At 35.8% G+C, this 24,202-nt stretch overlaps 2 protein-coding genes across 6 annotated transcripts in view; both read left to right on the top strand.

Moving 5' to 3' along the window:
* The window catches only part of LOC306849854 (dematin-like), a 28,630-nt gene extending 22,874 nt beyond the window's left edge, over positions 1-5,756 (top strand). For 2 of the 4 annotated variants that reach the window (XM_079385211.1, XM_079385212.1), the window contains exons 7-13: positions 242-386; positions 482-526; positions 630-779; positions 1,024-1,160; positions 2,170-2,275; positions 2,754-2,803; positions 2,896-3,215. In XM_079385211.1, the coding sequence (XP_079241337.1) occupies positions 242-386; positions 482-526; positions 630-779; positions 1,024-1,160; positions 2,170-2,275; positions 2,754-2,803; positions 2,896-3,072 (810 nt within the window). In that variant the 3' untranslated portion in view covers positions 3,073-3,215. Of the gene's footprint in view, positions 1-241; positions 387-481; positions 527-629; positions 780-1,023; positions 1,161-2,169; positions 2,276-2,753; positions 2,804-2,874; positions 3,216-4,315; positions 4,382-4,513; positions 4,595-4,675 lie in introns of those variants that run through there. The other 2 variants (XM_079385214.1, XM_079385213.1) reach the window with 2 other exon arrangements.
* Positions 5,757-12,352: 6,596 nt separating this feature from the next.
* The window catches only part of LOC306848985 (actin filament-associated protein 1-like 2), a 50,114-nt gene continuing 38,264 nt past the window's right edge, over positions 12,353-24,202 (top strand). The window contains exon 1 of one of the 2 annotated variants that reach the window (XM_079383787.1): positions 12,353-12,565. In XM_079383787.1, coding sequence (XP_079239913.1) covers positions 12,550-12,565 — 16 coding nt within the window. In that variant the 5' untranslated portion in view covers positions 12,353-12,549. The remainder of the gene's footprint in view (positions 12,566-24,202) is intronic. The other variant, XM_079383786.1, reaches the window with a different exon arrangement.

The following is a 24,202-nucleotide window of genomic DNA, read 5'->3' as shown; positions in this document are numbered from 1 at the left end:
AAGTGTTCCTAAATACATATATAACAAATATATAAATCAAACTATATGAAGGAAAGTTTTGAATTCCCCCTCTCTAAGTTTTTGAAAGAAAACCCTTTTTAACATCAGTTCAGCATTGAAATCATAATTCACCATAAGCTTGGCATCACAGCAATTTCACCAGGTTCAAGGACCAAACTATCTATTTTATAATCTGCTTTAGAGTCTCTTAATCACACAGACATTCTACATGTAATTCCAGAACAGTCTATCAAAGGATGTCTATCAGAGGGATTGGTCAGAGCCCAAGTCGTCAGGCAGCTCGTCTCCAGCGTCCACACAGCTGAGTAAAAGCATCACCGTCAGTACAAAAGTCCCACACCAGCAACAGCACTTCCACAGGCCAGGTTAGGTACTACAACACCTCACAAACACAGCCAACAAACCTCAATTAACATCAGACTCATAAAACTGAACAAAACAACCTCACTTTTCCTCATAGACAATGGAAAAAACATATACAAGAAGCCACCAATATATAAACAAGGTATGAAACATCAACACTGCTCTTGAGTTTAAATCAGTTTCAGTGTAAATGGTGTAATTCTGGAGCATTCAGATTATGTTTCTGTGTATTTGAATGGATGTAGATGTCTCAGCAGCCGTTCCACACAGTAAACACATGGAGGATTTAATCATTGAGTCTTCAAAGTTTCCTGCCGCACAGCCTCCGGACCCCAACCAGCCCTCTAAGATAGAGACGGACTACTGGCCCTGCCCACCCTCACTAGCCGTTATCGGTAATACACTCTAACGCTGTCAACATGATCACAACCTGCTGTACACAATCTGCTACATGCCTTCAGGGTACATGTGTACACTGTACATGCATACATGGAAATAAAATTTCCCTCTGGAAGTAATGAATTTTGCTAGATGCTAACGCTAACAACATAGTATCAAGGCCCAGTTTGTTGATGTGGTAGGTGTTCATCGACTTGTTTTTTACACTCTTCACCTCACAATCATGTGTTTGTATCACAGAGAAAGAGCGGAGGAAGAGTGTGGCGTCCAAGGTGGCTGAGGGAGAGGAGGGTGAGGAGGATGATAAGTATGATGACAGTGATCTGTCTGAAGACATGTGGAGACTTCGGCAAATGCAAAAACAAGAGCTCAACAAGGTATTTGTCCGTAAAATGATCTAAACGTACAGTGGCTGTTCAAGGGTAACTGGGATGTGCCAAGCTGTTTCCTGAAGTTTTACAGTTAAATTATTGTAATTTGCAATTTTTAATTCTCGTATTATTATTCATTATTATTGTTTAAAGAAATTAATTAATTTTACTCTGCAAGGTTGCGTTAAATGAATAAAAAGTGACAGTTAAGACATGTTTAGTTTCAAAAATACATTTAAAAGTAATGTTGTTGTTTTTTTAATTCTATTCATTTAAGATTCCTGTAAAAATGTTTCACATTTTTCACAAAAAAATATAAAAACAACTGTTTTTGACATTGATAATATACTTTAATGATAATAAATAATAATACATTTGATAATAATTTTTTTTGAGCAGCAAATCAGCATATTAAAATGATTTCTGAAAGATCATATCATGTGACACTGAAGACTAGAGTAATGATGCTGAAAATTCAGCTTTGAAACCATCACAGGAATTAATTTCTCATTATAATTGTTTTATGATATATTAAAACAGAAAGCTATTTTAAACTATTTGTACTGTGTTTTTGATCAAATAAATGCAGCCTTGGTGAGCATAAGAGACTTTTTTCAAAATCTTTTGAACCCCAGAGGTTTGAACAGTAGTGTACATGCAGTTTATGGCCAGCTATTAATACAAATATTTAACTTTTTGTATATTTATTTGTTTTTCTATTATATATATTTTACTTTTCTCCTGTTCTGTTTTTCTTAAACCTTATTTTTTTAAGAAACCGAGGCTAAAGGTTTATTGGGTTGGCTCTTATTTGTGAGATCTTTTGTCTCACTCGACTTTCAAGTGAAGGCCACAGTGGTTTCAAATGAAGGACAAATCTGTAGGGATTCTTGCATTTCCTGTCGAAACATTGAGCCAAGCTGATCAATTCAGTCTCTCAACCTGGGTATAATGTTTCAGTGTCCACCTCACCCCTCAAAGTCCCTCACCTCTCATTTTCTCTCTCTCTTCACAGATTCAGTCCAATCTAGGAAAATTGATACTAAAGGAGGAGATCGAAAGATCAGCTCCTGTCCGAAGGAAAACACGGTCTCTGCCCGACAGGACACACATGCATCTGGGTACATTTCAGTGTGTGTGTGTGCTTGAGTGGTTGTCACTGTGTGGACGTGATTTTCACAAAACTGTCTCATAAGGAATCACAGAACAGAAAGATACTCAGAGATAAGCAGCATTACTGACAGCAGCTGTTGTGTACTGGACATCTGAGTCAGTCTTTCCACCTGCAATCAGATTAGAGTTTATATGTCTCTAGGGGAAAGGTCAGAGTCTAGAGAACTCAATTTGAACCGTTTTGATTATTGCATTGTACTTTGTATTGTGTGTCACTGAAAATGCATGTGATTCGAGTAAATCACAAAAGCCGGTTAACCTTGTACTTACAGTGGCCCCGTCTGGTTGAAGAGATGCACTGCATACACACGACACATATCCCTAATAGAAAACATGCTGGCTTCAGCATCATTGCTTGGCTAAGATAATTATTTGAATGCTATTTGTGTCACTACATTAACATGTTTCTTCTTTTCTTTTGCGCAGCCTCCAAATCCCCCTCATTTCCTTCCTACTCTAAGACTGGCCTGACCAGGGTGGGAAAATGAAATCTGTTTTGATATGTTAGCTTTGTGAGATCCATCCTTAATTACACTGATTTAATTAGTCTGGTGTTTGTGTGTTACAGCTCCAGTCTGCAGAGTTCTCCTCTTCAAACAGTGATAAAGGGAGTCAAAGTAAGAGTGGGGATTTTGACATTTCTATTCTATTCTGTTCTGTTCTGTTTTTGTTTTGCATTTGTTACACTTCAATCAGAGCGGCAGTATTAAGTGTCATAATTCTATTCTATTTTACTCTGTTCTAAAGAATAGAGCAATTTTTTGCCATGTTTATTTGGAACTTAATCAAAGCTCCAGAATTAAGAGCACTGATCTATTCTATTCTATTCTATTCTATTCTATTCTATTCTATTCTATTCTATTCTATTCTATTCTATTCTAATAGTGGAGCAGTTTTTGTTATGTTTATTTTTACTTCAGTTATAGCACTAGTATGAAGGCACAATTCTATTCTGTTCTATTCTATTCTATTTTCTTTTTTTTTCATTTGCTACACTTCAATCAGTGTCATTATCAAGAGTCATTATTTTATTCCATTTTATTCTGTTCTAAAGAGTACAGCAATTTGTTTGCCTTGTTTGTTTGAAATTTAATCAAAGTTCCAGTATTATAAGCACCCAACTCTATTCTCTCTCTATCTAATAGTAGAGTAATTTAATAAAGAGTCATTTTTGTCATATTTATTTATACTTCAAACAGAGTCCCAGTTTAAATAGTCATAATTCTGTTTTATTCTATTCAAAGTAGTAAGTGTGACAAAGTATTGTCATGATGTAATCATATTCTGATCTATTCTATTCTTTTCTAAATAGTAGATCAGATTTTTTGCCATGTTTATTTTATCAGAGCAAGTTCCAGTTTAATGTCTTTTTTATATTTGCCATAATTCTATTTTACAGTATTTAGAGTACTGATTTTATATATATTTTATTATAAAATATATCTATATATATATTCTATTCTATTCTAAATAGTAGAGTATTTCGAATGTAGTATGTTTATTCACATTTTATTTAGAGTACCAAGAGTCATTATTCTATTGTATTGTGTTGTGTTCTATTTTCACCTTTTTAAAATGAATATAAATCAAATTGAATTAAATGTTTTGTACCCCATGCTCATTGTATTATTATTTGTTTCTCTCTCTCTCTGTCATTTTTTATTATAATTTTTTTTAATACAGATTTCCAGGTATGTAAGAATTTACATTAAAAAAATTATAATTTTAAGCAGATGAACAGATGAATTTATTAATTTTATTTTAAAACAACATTATTCCAACCCTTTAACTAAGGAATACAATACAAGCCATACATATGTTGACAATTGCAGTATTAGCACTTCAGAAATAATCAAATAGTTTATTAAGTCAAGCTTTGCAACCTTCAATCTCATTAGTTTTACAACATTTACAATCAGATTTTTGTAATAACTGCACAAATCCCAGTTGTGGTTTGTGGTCTTATGGTGGTCTCTTCTCTTTTATAGAATGGAGATGCCCAAAGCAGAAGAATAGACAGAGGGAATTCACTCCCTAGTATGCTGGAACAAAAGGTGATGTAACCATATCATCACCTAAACTAATTAAGATGCTTGTGTATATGAGCTCTTGTATATATAGTTACTCAAAGTGACAGTTTGATCCTGGTTCATTAATATTGTTATGAACATGTGCTCGTTTGGCAGATTTACCCATATGAGATGCTCGTTGTGACCCACAGAGGCAGAAACAAACTCCCTCCTGGTGTAGACAGGACAAGACTGGAGGTAGACATTGCTTTTGCTCATTATTTTACCCTGTTGCACTGTTCTGTTTGGAAACGTTGACCACATAACCTCTCTCTCCAGAGGCACCTGTCACCTGAGGAGTTCCAGAATGTCTTTGGAATGTCCATAGAGGAATTCGACCGGCTCTCCCTTTGGAAGCGGAACGATCTGAAAAAGAAAGCTTCTCTCTTCTAGTAGTCAGAGAAATACGTTCTTTTACAAACACTGTCACGCATCTGCACTTCCGCTTGTGAAAACAGTACAGGCGATACAAGTTAAGGAAAGATGAGGAATGTGAAATGAGGAATGTGATTATGGAGCCAGCAAAAAAATCAGTTATCCTTATCGTCTGATAAGCCCCATATCTGATTGCAGCTAACAATCATATCCGAGTCTTTAATGTTGTCTCTTTTTCTAGTTGCAGCTACTATGTCAGGACTTCACTGAGGTTACCAAGTCCTCTTCTGTGTGTGCTTAGTAAAGCTATAATGATATACACAGATAATAATGCTACGAATACACATGAAACAGATATGAATCGCACCAGTTATTTGAGCAGACCAAATCCCTGCAGAACATTTCAGATGGGCCAGCAGGAATCTGTTAAGTCACTGCCACACTTCTCAGCCTTTATGTGCTTAGCATGAATTAACAAACATTCAGAATATGGGTCAATTACTTTTTTTGGTCCAGATTTATTCATTTGTTAAAATATATTTAAAATGCAATTCATACATAGAAAGAGTTGAATAAACCTCTTCTATGATGAGCAGGATTTTATTTTCTGAATTAAAATGCAGAATAAAATTCATAAAAATGCAAGGACTGTCCTGATATAAAGAAGAAAAAAAGAATGAAATTCTTGAAAATCTTATTAAGTGGTTTGGCATAATATTTTATTTTCATTTTTTAACAAAACTGCTTCACTGCTTATTAATGTTTTTTTAAATACAAGAAATTAATATAATTAGGTTAATATAATAAACAATTAGACACCTTTATGACACAGGAAGGTTATGATGTAAAATGTCATGTGGTGCGACTGAAAAATCTTCATTATAATTATGAATAACAATTCATGAAATTTCCTTAATTATTTTAAATGAAAAATGTAAGGTATAAACCTTTTTAAAAGCTATATAAAACCAGCATACACCAATACAAATAATACAAAATGGCATGTGTTTTAAACAAATGCTTTTTATTTATATATATATATATATATATATTTATAGTGGACCGTCTTATTTGTCATTGACCTATATTTGTAAAAGCAGCTCAGTATTTGAATTAAGCAAATCAAGTAATGCTGATAGTTTGGAATTAAGTTCAATTTATACTAGAGACTCGAGACGCACTTGTTGCACACACTCATTCCTTTCACCTTAACACCAATATTACCAGCGGTACAATATACAGGTGTAACAACAGCTGATGATTCTGAGTGAGAGTTTGCTTTTCCAAAGAGAGCTACTGTACATTAGAGTTTACTGAATATTGGATATATCCTGCATGGCAAATGTATCCTGCTTTTCTTCAGTGATGATGGATTGTGAATTGTGGGTGTGATCAATACTTCTCTTCCGCAGGATGTATCGATCTAATAGTTTCACTCGCTCCCTCTATCCTATCGTCTTTCCTCCCCGTTTTGCTGCTATTGCCTTTTAAAGCACCTTTACTGTTTTGGTTTTATCCTCTTTTGTTCTTGACGGGTGGAAAAGTTTTTTTATAGTGTTCCTGTTTTATAGGATAAGGATAGGTTAGGATATAAAGGGATTTCAGACGTTAGCACCTGATGGTTGCTGTTAGCCTGATGGATTGATTTTGCAGCCCTGGTTTTTGTTTTCTGTACATTAACAAATACAGGGTTGAGCAGAATTCAGAGTTAAAGAGCTTTTCAGTGCATGAATGTGAATTTGAATTGCATGGGTCTAAATTGGAATTAGAGGAAGATGAATTTACTAAAATGCCATTTTAAAAAATGGACATATTCACACAGCAGTGATATTTCATTGGTCCACATTTTGCAACACAGAAAACACTATTTTATTAATTATAATTATATGAAAGATAATTAACATTCATATTGGCTAATTAGTCAAAATATTAATTCATTATTCATATTTAAAATAATTACAATATATAATTTATGTTGATTATATATATTATATAACATTTTGTATATATAATATATCATTTATAACATATATAACAAAATGCTATATTAAATAAAATGTTAAATATATATCTAAATATACATTATATATTAAATAAATGAATTAAATCAATATTATTATGTAGTGGTAAGACAGAATGTATAAAAACCAGCAGTTGCATAATTTTTTATTTCCTTTTAATTCTATTTTTTAAAATTCAAAAATTCTATTGGAATTTGAAAGGCATTCTCAATTCTGTTCCGAATGGCAAACACACACCTGCAGTTCATATATTCTTCTTGCCCACGTCAATATTAAATATTAATTTCTATGCTTTTATTGCTCCAGTGACCAAATGAAGAGTGCATGCTTTGTATCCAGAGTTTGTACCAAAAAAAAAGAGAACAAAAATATTATAAGAACAAAACAATCACTTAAAAGCAACACATATATTAACTTGAGAATGTACAGTAGAAGTACAAATATAGACATTCCACATGAATTTTTGTAGAAGCACTGTTCAAAAGAAATGTGTGACTGTATGCATATTAACAAACCCGTGGTGTTATTTGTTGTTTTAATGGCTGAACATATTTTATGTGAACACAATCTGACACCCGGTTTACACTTCTGCCTTTTAAAATATTTAGTTGTGTGACTGAAGGGGCACAAACTCATCACAATGATCAAATGATCATCACAATACACAATAATCATGAAATGATGTTACTTATGAATCATGTTTTTTTTCAGTGGCAGCTTAAAGTGTTTTTCTGGTCTGAAAATATTTGTGGCGTCAAAGTCAGGCCTTCTTTATGAAATTCATTTTGCTAGGAATATTTTGCAGTGAGGCACTCATTTCTACATCCTAAAGCACTTGATTCACTCTTACACACCTAAAAGGATGAATGTTTTCACAAAAATATGCTCTTTTAACCCACATGTACATGCATCTGGCAATTTTCATGTGAAAAATGTTCCAAATATTAACATATATTCATTTTTCTCTACTTGATGAATAGTGCTTTTCACTTTTTTTTTTTTTTTTGGAAATGTGAAAGTGTAATGAATGGGGGAAAATAAAATGGATTCATTAAAGTGAGTGTATTGTTATGATTTTATTATTAATACCAGTGGTTTTTTTTGTTCCATTATTTTTTATTTGTTAGGGGTTCTCTAATGATTCTAACAGATAATTTGAATGAATATTCAGTTCAATAAAATGTATGATTTTAACAGCATTTGTGTCTGCTTTTTACTGATTGAAAGTGTGATTAAGCCTTTCACATCTTAAATACGATGCATTTAGTTATGACAGTTATCTCAATATAGCTGTAGATTTGTTTTGATGTATAAACTGAAGAAACTACTGAATGTCTATTTTTTAAACAGTTTGAAATGAATAAAATGTAAGTGTTTAATGTATGTAAAGTATTTCATTATTTATTAGCCCCTAAAGTAACATGGAGATGCAGAAGCAGAAATGTTGCATCCTTTGCGAGTGAAAGTTATTTAACACAAAAGTTTGCATTACTTAGTTCATTTTTATGGAAAGTAATGCATTATGTTACTTTTTGTCACCTTTCACACCAAGAGTGAAATGAATAGGCCTGAGGCTGAAGAAAGTGGCTGTGCATGTACTCTCAATTTCAGGGGGACAGGAGAGGCATCATTAAATAAAGTAACTTGCAATGGCGCCGCTGATGGCAGCTATTGTGCGTTGCTCCTCGGTGTTTGTATTGTTTTTGTTTGTTTTTCCTGTTTTTTGTTTTTCAAATAAGATCAGCTTTACCAGGGATGATCTACTGAACATTCGGCAGAACACACCACAAAATCTTCTACCGGTTTTTGATTTTTCGGACGTTTTGCTGGACATTGTAGTTGGCGGAGCTGTAGCTCTGGTCAAACGCTTCAGGAGGCGCAGACGGGGAAAGAGAGCCGGCGCGCTCGTGAAACTTCGTCAGCGCGGATTTAGAACGGCGTTGCCTAGCATCCATCTGGCGAATCTCCGCTCTCTACCCAACAAAACGGACGAACTCCTTCTGCTCTCCCGGACAAACAAGGACTTTTCTAACTCTGCTGCTCTATGTTTCACGGAAACCTGGTTGAATGGCGACATACCGGACAGCGCGATCCATCTGCCTAATTACCAGCTGATAAGAGCAGATCGGGACACAGAATCAACGGGGAAATCGCGCGGCGGCGGGACATGCTTTTACATCAATGAGAGGTGGTGTACAGATGTAACTGTTTTAAAGAAGATGTGCTGCTCAGATCTAGAAACGCTCTTCATTAACTGCAAGCCGTTCTATTCGCCGCGGGAGTTTTGCTCGTTCATTCTCGTGAGTGTTTACATTCCACCGCAAGCGCACGTGAGCTCAGCTTTACAGAAACTCGCTGATCTGATCACAGAGAGTGAACAACAACACCCGGACTCTGTTTTAATCATTCTCGGGGACTTTAATAAAGCAAATCTCTCCCGTGAACTGCCAAAATACAGACAGCATGTTACATGTCCCACCAGAGACAGTAATATATTGGATCACTGTTACACAACAATAAAGGACGCATATCACTCGGTTCCACGAGCAGCTTTAGGACTCTCTGATCACTGTTTGGTTCATCTTATTCCATCCTACAGGCAGAAACTTAAGTCTGCGAAGCCTGTATTAAGATCTGTTAAAAGATGGACTAACGAAACAGAGCGGGATTTACAAGCCTGTTTCGACCTGACTGATTGGTCTGTTTTTGAAGCTGCAGCAAATGACCTGGACGAGCTCACAGAGACTGTAACATCATATATCAGTTTCTGTGAGGACATGTGCATTCCTACCAGGACTCATCTATTCTACAACAATGACAAACCATGGTTCACTGCCAAACTCAGACAGCTCCGTCAGGCCAAAGAAGATGCTCACAGTAAGGGGGATAAAGTCTTGTACAAACAGGCCAAATACACACTGGAAAAGGAGATCAGAGTGGCAAAGAGGAATTATTCTGACAAGCTCAGGAACAAATTCTCTTCCAGCGATCCGGCTTCAGTGTGGCTTGGATTAAAGGACATCACCAGCTACAAAACACCACCCCCCAGCACTCTGGAGAATCAACACCTGGCAGACGACTTAAACGAGTTCTTTTGTCGTTTTGAACGATCACCCCACACCCGCCCAGAACACCCCTCCACACAACCATTCACACCTCCAGCAACCCCTCTCTCCCCCACACCTACAATTCAAATCAGCGAAGACGATGTGTGCCAGGTCTTCAGGAAAAACAAAAGAAGGAAAGCACCTGGTCCAGATGGTGTGTCACCAGCCTGCCTAAAAATCTGTGCTGAGCAGCTGGCCCCCATCTTCACACAGATCTTCAATAGATCACTGGAGCTGTGTGAAGTCCCCTCATGCTTCAAACGCTCCACCATCATCCCCGTCCCAAAGAAACACAAAATTACTGGACTAAATGACTACAGACCTGTGGCACTAACGTCTGTAGCCATGAAATCATTCGAAAGACTGGTTCTGGCTCATCTGAAGGACATCACTGGACCCTTACTGGACCCCCTGCAGTTTGCCTACAGAGCAAACAGGTCTGTGGATGATGCAGTCAACATGGGACTGCACTTCATCCTGCAGCATCTGGACAGACCAGGGACTTATGTGAGGATCCTGTTTGTGGACTTCAGCTCTGCTTTTAACACCATTATCCCGGAAACCCTTCAAAATAAACTAACTCAGCTCTCCGTCCCCACCTCCGTCTGCCAGTGGATCAACAGCTTCCTGACAGACAGACAGCAGTTAGTAAAGCTTGGCAAATTCTCATCCAGCACTCGAACCATCAGCACTGGAGCTCCTCAGGGCTGCGTACTCTCCCCACTGCTCTTCTCCCTCTACACCAACGACTGCACATCTAAAGACCCCTCTGTCAAGCTCCTGAAGTTTGCAGACGACACCACACTGATCGGCCTCATCCAGGACGGTGACGAGTCTGCTTACAGACAGGAGGTTAAGGAGCTGGCTGTCTGGTGCAGTCTCAACAACCTGGAGCTTAACACGCTCAAAACTGTGGAGATGATCGTGGACTTCAGGAGAAACCCCCCTGCTCTCCCCCCACTTACCATCATGAACAGCACCGTGACTGCAGTGGAGTCATTCAGATTCTTGGGCACCACCATCTCTCAGGACCTAAAGTGGGATATTCACATTGACTCCATTGTCAGGAAGGCCCAGCAGAGGCTGTACTTTCTTCGCCAGCTGAGGAAGTTCAACCTGCCACAGGACTTACTGAAACAGTTCTACTCTGCCATCATTGAATCCATCCTCTGCACCTCAATAACTGTCTGGTTCAGCTCAGCTACCAAATCTGACCTCAGAAGACTACGGAGGGTAGTCCGGACTGCTGAGCGAATCATTGGTACAACCCTCCCCACTCTCCAAGAACTGTACTTATCCAGAGTGAGCAAAAGGGCTGGTAAAATCACTCTGGACCCCTCACATCCAGCACACAACCTCTTTGAACTGTTACCATCTGGTCGACGCTACAGAGCTCTGAGCACCAGAACGACCAGACACAGGAACAGTTTCTTCCCTCAGTCAATACATCTCATGAACACTCAATAAATAAACGTAGAACACACAACTAATACATTATCCATTCACCACACTCACTTATTTTATTTTCTCATTTCTAATTTGCACATACTTCACCTGTACACACATAGTCGCCTATATTATATATTATATATTGTGTATTTTTTATTTTTTTTGCTGCTTTGTACATTGGTTATTGGCTATTTCCTGTTATTTTGTTTCATTACCTGTGTCCTGTCCTGTTACTGTCTTTCTGTTGCACTGTGGAGCTTCTGTCACTACAACAAATTCCTTGTATGTGTAAACATACTTGGCCAATAAAGCTCATTCTCATTCTGATACTTACTTGAAAAAGTAACTCAAAAAAGTGACTTTATTAGTTATTTGAAAGAAAGTAATCTGATTACATAACTTGCGTTACTTGCAGTGTTGGGCAGTTACTAGTTGCTAGTAACTAGTTACAGTAATAATATTACTTTTTGCAGTAACTAGTAGTGTAACTAATTACTAATAAGGTTTCAGTAATAATATTACAATCACTATCCATAAAACAGCTAATATATTGTTAGTAGGAATTGGCATGAAAGAAAAGTAATGTAACTAGTTACTGTTGTTGCATTACTGTAATGTAACTAATTACTGTTGATAAAGTAATAATAGGCCTATTACTTTTGAAAGGAGTGGTAATGAGTAATATATATTACAGTTTTTGAGTACCTAGCCCAACACTGGTTACTTGTAATGCATTACCACCAACGCTGCTGAAATATAACTGTTTCTCCAACTTATATTTGTCCATCACTGTGTCACCAGGGTCTGTGTCTTACGGTAATATAAATATTGTGTCATGTTTTCATTCATAAAATAAAATTTCCTTTGTAAATTAAATTAACATTTATTACCTCACCCAGGTAGCTAATCCTCTTCATGCAGGTTTTGTTAGTAATAGTTATTGAGGGCGCGTGGTGGCGCTGTGGAGCGGCTCTCAGAAGCGCAGCTGGAGGCGGAGAGAGTCCAGTGATACACAGAGATGTGGACTGGATGTTGACAATGTAGGCGCTTGTTTGGACTTCGTTTGTCTGTCTCACTTAATTCACTTCGAATTTCACATAAAGCCACTTTAAATTCGTTTACACATCCAGGAACAGACTCAGCGATGAACTCTGGACGCGGACGAGAACAGTTCACTTGGACGCTTTGAGCATTTCCAGCGATGGACAAGCAGGAAGGTATTTCACAGTTTTCACATCGGTCTGTAGTCTGAATGAGTGCAGTGCTCCAGTTAAAACCTCATATGAGCCACATTAGATCTACTTCATATCATCCACACAGACATTTTCCATAAAAAAACTTTTTTGATGTTTACAAGTTAGGGTGCTGTGACAAAGTGGTTAAAACTCGTGAGGTAGTTGGTTTGAATCTCTGAAGGGCTGATTTGCAAACTGTTATTTTGAACCATTGAGCAAAATACTGGATCCTACTTGGATAAAACCACCAGGTAGTACTCACTGACTGGGCAAGCAATCATATTGAATAGTTTCAGTATGAGACATTTTATGCCAGTTTTGTCTCATTTAGTCACAAGTCTCCAGTTTCATTAACTTATTAATGCAGTTGAGTCTTTTATTCAAAGTGACCTACTAAATTGGACCACAAAACCAGTCATAAGGGTCAAATTTTTGAAATTGAGATTTCTACATAATCTGAAAGCTGAATAAATAAGCTTTCCATTGATGTATGGTTTGTTAGGGCAGGGCAATATTTAGCCGAGATACAGCTATTTGAAAATCTGGAATCTGAGGGTGCAAAAAAAATCTAAATATTGCTAAAATCACCTTTAAAGTTACCCAAATGAAGTCCTTTACTAATCAAAAATTTTATTTTGATATGTTTATGGTTGGAAATTTAAAAAATGTCTTCATGGAACACGATCTGTACTTAATAGCCTAATGATTTTTGGCGTAAAAGAAAAATCGATTATTTTGACCCATACAATTTATTGTTGGCTATTGTTACAAATTTATCCGTGCGATTTAAGACTGGTTTTGTGGTGCAGGCTCACAAATGGCTTGAATCAATCCCACTGGGATTCGAACCTACAACCTTCCACTAAACAACACCAGCATTGTAAAAGATCATCCATTTCTAAACACATCTTAGCAACTTGTTCATAACTTAAAAAGACAGAGAGGTGTTGAATATTTCAGTGCTGATGTCTCATAATTGCAGTTATTGTTGTTGTAGCCGTGTAGATTTGATCATTGTTCTGGAATGTCAGTAATAGTCCTTCAGTTTCCCCCATCAGCCGACTTTAACTGAGAAACTCACGCCGCCACGACCCAAATCTCAGGAGAGGCGCGAGTTTCTCAGTTTGTTTAAGTAAAGGTCAGAGAGCAGTGCTAATTTCACCAGCAGCGGTGTAGTGTGAAGTCTGACAGGAGCAAATGAGCTGCTTTACTGCCTTCCAAACTCCTTTCTGTTTCTGAAAACAAAAACCATGTTGGGAAACAAAACTGACATCATGGATAATATTACTGTTCGGCTTCTATGCACTTTTTCCATAATCACGTTTTTGTATTTAAGCTAAAGTTGGAAGTTATCCAATATGTGCTAAATATTCAAATATTTTAATGTTTTTTAATTTGTTTTATGAGAGTGCAAGACAGAGATTTAAATTCAAGTAGAACAGAGATTGAGTTGATAAGAATCATTTAAATGAATCAGTTCAATCTGTGTTTTTCAATTAATCGTTATAAAAACTATTGACAATTGCATGTGGACAGTCTGGTGACTCAACAAAGTTGAGAAAAGTTTACCTTTATGCAAATGAGCTGCAACTACCAGTGGGAGTGAAGACAGCGGAGGTCATGTGATCTGGCAGTTGCTGTAATTGAGGGTCTGCAAGATGAAGTGAATCCTTGCAGTTATCAATTTTCCAATTTTATGTAAGTGTCACAACTGTTCTTTAAAAAAATAAAAATAAATAAACACTGCAGTTCAAACGTTTTGGGTTGATAAGATTTTTTAATGTTTTTGGAAAATGTTTCTTGTGCTTACCAAGGCTGTATTTATTTGATTAAAATTACAGTTAAAGTATAATATTATGAAATATTACAATTTAAAATAACTATTTTCTACTGTAATTTAAAAATTTAATTTATTTATTTGAAGACAAAGCTGAATGTTTAGCAGCTATTAAAAAAAAGAGAAAATTGACCTCAAACTTTTGAACAGTACTGTAGGTAAATATTGTTGTTTAATAATAGTGTGTGGTTTTTTTGTGCATAAAAAAACAATTATACACTTTATATTTGTCTAGTGAAAACAGTGTGGAAAACATGCTCTGATTTAAAAAAATCTAACAAAAAAAGCAGTTCATTTGGATTACGTTTTTGAATAAATACGTAAATATATAATGAATATCTTGAATATTGTCAATAATTGTAAAATATATTTAGATACAGTTTTTAACTACATCATTCAGGTCGTGCATTTTTGTTAATGCAACTAATTTTTTTCCTCTTCCCTGTTTGGTCACTATCGGTCAAAACAAGAATGTGACCTCACACACACACACACACACACACACACGCACGCACACACACACACATTCTCTCTCTCTCTCTTTCCTCCATTATATAATTTGCATAACATCCACTCCATAATGGATTAATTTGTCATATCTCATTCACACATTGTCTCGTGTTGTTTGTTAGGATCTGTTTCTAGACCAATGCAGTGTTTCCCTGCTCAAAACACAGCTTAGATGAGTTCTGCTGTTGTATTTCCCACAGCTTGAAGTCATGTAGTTGTCTGTCGGTCACACACTGTTCTGTAATGGGACTGCCACAGATTTGAGGTGTGCATATGTTTGAGACATCAGGCCGTGTGTCTGTTTGGTTATCATGTGGTTACACCCCATAGTGGCATCAATTGCTGTTTATACATATTTAGATGCAAGTGTATGTGTGTGTTTACTCATTTTCTAAACACAGAGCCACTTGAAAGGCTTTGGTGGCCATCATGTTGCGGGCACAGGATACGGTGATGATGTGAGAACAGCGTTTCTTAAATCAAACTGTCAGCATCTCTGGGTTATTCAACTTGACTCTGCAGCACCCTTCTTTACTTTGGCCGATTCAATTGCAGATTTTGTATTTCTGGTATAATGTATCATGTTCAGAGGTGACTGGGATGGAATTGGTGAAACGAACAACTGCAGAAGGTCACAAACTACATTTTTTGTCACATTGCTCAGATCTGTGTAAATATTTATGACCCACAGTTCTTCTTCTAAAGTGATAATTGTTATCCAAGTTCAGTTTCACTGTCAGTATTCAATATACAATACCATTACAAGGCAAATTGTATAATTTGATAGTAAAGACATTTAGAATGTTGTAAAATGTTTCCATTTCGAATAAATTCTGTTTTTTGAACTTTCAGTTCATCAAAGAATAATGGTTTCCACAAAAATATTATTAATTTCAACATTGATAAAAATAATAAATGTTTGTTGAGCAGCAAATCAGCATATTATAATGATTTCTGAGAGATCATGTGACACTGAAGAGTGGAGAAATTCAGCTTTGCATCACATGAATAAATTACATTTTAAAATGTATTCAAATAGTTATTTAAATTGTAGTATTTCACAAAATTACACTTTTTACTGCAATTTGATTAAACTAATGCAGCTTTTATGAGCAAAAAACTTTAAACTTTTAAAATATATATATTACAGACACTTTTTGAATTATGTATATATAGGTTGCAAGTCAGATTTGAACCTGTGTTTCCCACTTGAGCACCAAGGCTCAGAAAGAGCATTTCTAAAGACTCTCTATTGTCCTTCAACTAAGAAAACCAGACTGAGAACATTTCACAACATATCTGGCTAGAATGTTCCTCAAGATGCACGCAGTTTTGTTTTGAGTGCAAAAAGTTTAAAAAGTGTAAAAAATTAAGTTTAATCAATATTTGTGCAATATTGGAGAAAGCATAAAGCAAAGTGTTTCCCTTGTTTTTGGCAGTTTAGTGTGTCTGTGTTGTGACTGCTTTTGATAGTGCTGAGATCTAGCGTGTTTCCATGGACCTTTGGTTGAGATTTCATTCATTGCACTTCTCAGACAGACTTTCTATTGTGTCAGACAAAAGGGTCAGCTGTCAACAAGGGGTCAAATCAGTTGACCAGAGGTTATATACCCTTTTGAAGAATTTTGGCCAGTAACGCAAAATGTCTTTCTGTGTCCTCACCAACACAAACACACAGTGTTCGAGGCATTTCCGAAATGTTGACGACGCCCATGCGCCTCGGGGCATTAGTTTTGCTAATGAATCAATTGCAGAGGGTGGTCTTGCCCCCTCACAGAACGTGGCATCTCTACAATGAGCCTGAAGTGCTTGTCGTGTTTGCATGAATATGAATGGAGCTACTGTTGTATGAGAAAACATAAGATGAAGAGCTAATATTTCATATCAATAAATGGAAAAAAAACAAAGTATTAGTAGTTTATGCATGCAAATCCAAATTTCATGTATGCTGTAGAGGAAATGTAAAGTGTTTTACAAGCAAATGCACTCAAAGAATGAAACAATTTTTCTTTAGTGTTCTGTCATGGAGAGGAAAGGTTAAATATAGAGATAATGAAATTACAGACTAGAACTTGTACAAAGTTGGATGGATGGTTTTTATGGGCACAAAATGTTCAGTCGCACTTTCTATAATGTAAAGTATGTGCAACAGACAGCAGATCACCATTAAAACAAATATATGATAATGTATCCTTGTCCTAAGGTTTGTGAAAACCTTGTCTCGCGTAGCCAGACCTTCAGACTGACGGCTGAAGGTCTGGGAACTTTGGCCACTTTGAATGGCCAAGGCCCGCCCAAGAGGCCATATGACTGACAGGTAAAGTAACCAATCACGCTTCATTTTGTGCTGCATCATGTTCAGGGGTGTGGAAATGTCGTCAAAATAACAGACCGGTGTGTAAAACTCTCGGACATATTTTAAAGATTCTATGCCGCGAACTTAAAATTTTTCACATACTTTTGAAAATTCAGTGTTTAGTTGATCCTGACAAGCGCTCGTCATCAGATGTAAACACGATGGTTTCTTCTTTCGTGAGGGAGTTTGGTGCCACGGCATTTTTGTTTCCAGGCGGAACGTTAAAGAACGCGACACATACGTCTCCCGGAAATCCTGTATAATCTAACCAATCCGATGACGACTTCGAAACTCCTGAAGTGTTTCCAGATAAGTGTGCCGTATGCATCAGCCGTTTAGCCAATGGTCCGTGGGCATTACGTCTGAGTCTGAGACTAATGAAAACCTGCTGGGAAAATCAGTTGACAATTGTGCATTTAGGGTAAACGTACCAATTAAGCTCACCAAAATCTACATTGAGACATTTTTAGTGCATAAGATATTTGTTTCAGTACAAAAACTTATGTTAAAATAAAATATTAATCTCACCCAAAATGTTTAATTTTATTTTAGATAACAAAAGTATTTCAATTATGATATAAATCATTAAATTCAAAAAGTCTGGCTGTGCTTAATGGGTACATTTTTGTACCTTTTAAGCACACCCCTGTTCCCATTAAGCTCACATCAAATTTTTTTTTTTTTTTTATTTTAAGGAAAATTTGTAAAGAATAATTGTAAAACAAATGTTTTTTTTTGAAGGTAAAAAGTCCATCACAAAAAAAAAAACAGAACACTAAAATCAAGCAACAAGGCATTCGAGTCGATCAGTTAAATATTCATAATGAAGTGTCATTTAAGCACAATGCAACATCTAGACTAGTCAACGTTTAGATAAGTAACATTCAAAAATAAAATAAGACAAACCAATACAACATTTAATTCATGGAGATGAACACAGAAACTTGCGTCATTATGAAACCTCTTTTTAAATGGATGTCAACGTATCTTAAGGCTTAGTTTCTTAAAGCTGGAATACACCACGATTTTATCCACCGATTTACAGACCGGAGAAGTTTAGGTTCGTTGCCAAAGGTCAGAGCCAGTCTGCAGATTTGAGTTGACACTTGACAGAATTAATAGAAAATGTATTAACTTAACTTAAAGAAACAACCATCAGTTAATATTTAAAGTCTGTTTATGAAGTATTTACATAGATGTTTAGTAAAACTAAAACGATTTTTAATAAATACCATGTAATATTTATTAAAATGATAGGATTTTGCTAAATAAATAGCCTAGGTCATGTATTAAGTTCATACACATTTTAATATGAACAACTATTATTAACAATATCTATAAAATTATACTTTTTCTTGATGTCACACTGAAGCTGTGTGATTTTTATAGTAGTGCACCCTTTAAGCTCACCGTAAAATAATAAGAAACCTTTAAAAATTACAGCACTGTAAAACCACAGACCAGCAATAAACTGTCAATTTATAATATTATGGATGTAAAAGTACAAGCCAGTAATGCCTGTGAAGTAATATATTAGCGTAGCACAATCTTATACAGCTAGTCAGCTAACTGTGTTCTGTAGCATCTGCGCTGTGTTGCTAAAACTATCTTTTGGATCTAATGTAATTATTTCCCACATCCAAGTCCCAGGTTATAATATGCAAAAGTCTGAACATCAGTCTCTTAATTTAACAATAAGTAGTGAATCTTACCCAAAATAAAAGCTTAAACGTCAAAAAAACACACATTTAAGGAGCTAGTCTTTTGGTGAAAGTTTTTAGACAGCTTTCAAAATGTCCGCCAGACAGTGTGAACACATGGGCTGTGTCCAAATTCAGGGTCTGCATCCTTCGGAGTACTCATTTGAAGGATGTTACGTCACAGCGCCGCGACGAAGGCTGTCCAAATTCGTAGGATCCTTCAAATGCGGCCCACAAATACGTCCTCCTTTTCCCCGAATTGGAAGGATGGGTGTGGTGGATCCTTTCCCGTCCTACCTATCCCATAATTCATTTCGGCAGAGCGTAATGGCGGACGAAGCGAGCGGTAGCGGAGTGGGAGAGGAGTTTCTCTGACAAAACAAGCTAAAGTTTATGCTTCGGCTCAATGAATTTGTAGGAGAAATTAGTAGAATACTTAAAAACAAATAAAAATAGGCTATAATGGCTTACCTGGATGTGACTGTCTTGTAGTCTGATATAAAAAACTCTCCGACAACGAGCAAAGAAAGTATTTAATTTATTTAATTGCTTTATTTCTTCCAAAAGAATTAAAATGAGGAGAATAACTCTTTGTTTGTCCATTTTCCCGCTTCTTGCTTGGCGCTGTCACGGTTGCTAGGCGACAGGATATGAGCAACGGGTAAGGGACGGAACTGAAAGAAGGGTAGGCTGTCCAAATTCACAAACACCGACTTCCGGGTTTTGCGGACGTCGGAGGATCCCTCCTCCTTCAACCGGGAAGGATCCTAAGGAGGATGCAGACCCTGAATTTGGACACAGCCATGGAGACTTATATTTCAGAGTGAAATGATCTGATTGGCTTGAAATTACTGGAGGTATATAGTAACAAACACATCAATTGGTTAAGAAATCAAGTAGGATAATAAATTATTTTTTCTTTTTATAATCTGATCTCAAATATGGAAGTGTGCTTAATGGGTACGTTTACCCTACAATGGAAGTCTAAGTGGCAGTATAAGCCATTTCTTTCTTTCTTTCTTTCTTTCTTTTTGTGGGACATGTTATCCAAATATTTTAGTAAATATTAATAATAAGATTTATTTATTTTTATCTTGATTTAAAGTGATAGAAAATACAGCTATAATGTTATAAAACTTTATAAAGAAGTGCTTTTGAACTTTCTCTTCATCAGTCCAGAAACTTTCCATTCATCAATATCAGTTTCCACCAAAATATTAAGCAGGACAACTGTTTTCAAAACTGATCATGATAAGATATTAGTTTTTGAGCATCAAATCATCATATTAAAATGATTTCTGAAGGATTTAAAATTCCGTTCAATACTGAAAAGATGAACATTTTGTTCTAGACAATGATTGATAACTAATCAGATGGAAATATATTCCACATAATTAGTACAGTTTATTATCAGTTTTAGTGTTTGCGATACCAAGGCTGTATTAGAAGAACTGAAGAATAGAGGCCAAGGTTCCATTGATGTTTAAGATTCTTTATGGAACTATTGATGCCAATAAAGGACCTTTATTTTTTTTGAGTGTATTCATCAGAAGTAAAGGTTCAGTAGAACCTTAAAGTGATAAAGGATGAGGTTTTGTGTGTGTTTGATTTAGCCGGAAGCCAGTAGCTGGGTTCTTTGACCTTTGAGACGTTGTTATGACAATGCTCAATATTTATCCTCCACACATTTTACAGTTCCTGCACCAAGCGTGAATGGGTGGGGCAACTTCTTAGCGGACAGTTGTTATTGGCTTAAGTCTACGAGAAATAGTGGAATGTCAAAGGAATCAAATGTTATTTAACCAAAATGTGAAAATATCACAATAACATGTGAAAGTCTTTTTTTAGATTCTCGCATTCGCAAAAGCATGATGAAGCTTTGAACATCTGCTCAAGAAAATTGTCTGAAGTTGCTAATATAGTGTGGCAGTGAGAAATGGTGGAGTTAGGAGAAGAGACCTTGAGAATGACAATCTGAAGGACAGAGAGCCTCCGTCACAGTCAGCCATTGACATCTGGCTGGAGCTCTGTTTGCTTAATGACTTTACTGTTAGCACTACATCGCCAGCTCTGTCACGTCTGAAGGTCAGCGTGTTCGATAAATGAAAACAGAATTTTCTTTTTTACAGGAAGCTTTCCGGAATAGGTGCTACTGTATGTAAGTGATATTTGTCATCTCCTTTAAAGCCCCAGGTTCCTGGAGAAAAACAGCTTTTTGGTATTATGTATAATGTTTAACTGTGAGCTGTAGCGTCACACACATCTTTTATTTGCATTTATTTGTTGGTTATGTTCTTTTGTGTATGCAAAATCCAAAGGCGCTGGGTAGTATACATTCAGTTGTATTGTAAATTCAATAGTAGAGCTGCCAAATTTAACGTTTAACATTTTACTGGATGTATTCATTTATTCAAATAAATAAATAAATGTAAAAACAGATAAATAAATAAAATAAAATAAAAATGTAAATTTATTTTTTAAATTTCTAGATTTATTTATTTATTCATTAGTTAATTCATTTATTAATTAATTTATTTTTGATGGAATATAATGAGGGGGGGGGAAAGCCTCATTTAAAGATTTATTTTAAAGGTTATACTGTATATAGAGTATATTATGTTTTTTAATTTTTTTTACAGTTTCTATAACAATAGTTTGTAGGACACTAACCAGGTCAAAAAGTCTCTTGGAATGTGTAAAATAGGGTGTGACTACACAAAAACTTTTAGATTTCTGAATTAATAATTCATGATATTTGTAAAACACCTTACCTTACTTTTTTAATAAATCAAAATTAAGATGTATATGGACAACATGTAATTTTGTACATTTCATGTCAAGTCTTGTCAAGTCAAAAATAATTTTCCTTTATCTTGCAAATTTGTCTTTGACCCATTGACAGAATGGGAATGACATTATGTATAAATTTTTCCATCAAAATAACAGCAAAAAGTCAACATATTCAATGTGGGCCTGCATATAATATCAGTGATTCTGGAGGCGGTGGATATAGATATCTATCTATAAGATATAGTATACTCTATTTTTCCTGATGTGAGAAAGTTACATAAGTTGTGGGATTTACTGCATTCTCATGGCTCTTCTTACAGTTCTTGAAATGTTTATTTGAGCAGCGCTGCTGAGGCATTGTTACATGTCTACTAGTACTCACCCATGACCCCATATAAACCCATGGGAATTCAGATGTTTTCTCCCAGGAGATGAAGCCACAGCTGGAGCCCTAAACCACCACTGCACCCTACAGACATGGGACTGAGTTCAGAATAGACACAGTTGAGATGCTCAGCTCTGGTACCCTATTTGGGAAAACAGACAGTGTGAACCGAGAGCAGTGGTTTGCACAGACCAGAAGTTGAGTTTCTGTTCGAGCTCAGAAGTTTATAGTATTGCAGTGCATTTAAATGGTAACAATGGGCCTAGAAAGTAAATTCTTTATGAGACGTTCTCGTGTGTGTGAAAGAGATAATCCACATAATTATTAGTGAATGAGATTAGGGTTGGCCTGATAGGTGTTGAGCCGGCATCGTGATCATCGCCGATTTGGTAGACATCGCCCAACCCTAAATGAGATACACTTTTATTTATTTAAACGTAATATTTTTGTTGTCAAAGCTGCTGATTTTCTTTTGACTGTAGGTTTCAGTGAGATTTGATTGTAAAGAAGAGTCCAAGAGACACATCCTTTGAAACAGCTCCACTTGGCTCCTCTGATCCTTTCTTTGGCAAATGATAAAAGCTGGGCCTCGGATAAGGAGCCACGTTTACAGTTTTTTTCTCTCTCTGGCCCTTTGCGATTTCGACTGACTTGCTTTACTGTTAGCCGATTAACTTGCTACCTTAAGCATAACGTTATCTGATTAGTTTGCTAGCTTATAGAATTATTAGCCAATTAGCCTGGTATAGTCCCTGCTGAAAAACAAAACAATAGAAACCATCACATAATTTCTATATTTGTTTGGTTATAATGGGAATTGTACTAGTTTTAAATGGAAACTGCAATGGTGCCTGTTGGTTTCTACTGGCAATTGGTCCATGAACTTCTATTTTTGGCTTGTTAAAACCTAATGGAAAATATCCCAAAACACACTACAGGAAACAATTTTTTTGTGGTTTTAATGGTTTAAAGTTGATGGTTTGTAATGTTTGTAATGGTAGTTGTAGTGGAAACAATTAGAATTCCTGTGATGGTTTCTATAGTTTTTTTCAGCAGGGGTATCATACTACCAGCATGCTATCTTAATGAGCTATGCTACAAATCTGATTATCTCGTAGAAGGAATCGCTAATGTGATTTTTTTTCAAAATCAACATTTTGTGATCAGACTTTTTCCTACACAAAAAAGAAGTGTTAAATGGTAAATAAGTTTGCTGTTTAAGCATTTAGTATGCTAGCGCTGACAGATAAGGACTGAAAACCATTTTTAAACGAGTAGTGAAATAACCGTACCCGTGTGTTTCGGAAGTGTCATGCAGGTCTTTATGTGCTTCCCTACAGAGATCTTTTCAAAGGTCCATTCAGCTCCATCACAACAGCTGGCCTGTGTAGAGATCATCAAAGAGAGATCTTATTGACATATTATGATGGACTAGTAATGTCTGACATTATGATTGAAAAAAAATGGATTTATCTGAAGATGCCCTTGTAAAAAAAACTTTTTAACACTTTAACATATTTTACAAGAGTACTTGTTTTAATTATATGCAATTAGTTGAACTTGCTTTTTGGACTAACTTAAGTTGGACTTCTTTACTATATGTACTTTTACTATATGCATCTTTACTATATGACATTTCATGATTAATTCTAATTTGAATTATGTAACTGCTAAAAGCATTTATGCTAAACTAAAATATGTTAATTTTATTTCTATTGAAACTTATACTGTAAGTCATATATTTAAATATATTTATAATCATAACACACTTAAGTTCAAATTAAAATAACACAGAAGTTAAAATTACGATCAAGCAGTTTATATGGGTTGACAACACGTTTAATTTGAAAAATCCCATTCAAAGGGGCTACACTTTTAATTTGACATTATTACAAAGTGTACTTTTTAAAAGTGCACTTAAGAGTGTTATAGCCACAAAAGCATCTCTCTTTAAGTGCACTTAAGTGAAAGCACACTCCTTTTTCACATGGAATATAAGTGAAAATTATGGCATATGCAAGACGCAAAAAGTAGGTTTTAC

This window comes from Barbus barbus, assembly GCF_936440315.1.
Source record: "Barbus barbus genome assembly, chromosome: 29".
NCBI lineage: Eukaryota > Metazoa > Chordata > Actinopteri > Cypriniformes > Cyprinidae > Barbus > Barbus barbus.
The sequence above is the reverse complement of the archived record's forward strand: the minus strand, read 5'-3'. Positions and strand labels throughout refer to the sequence as shown.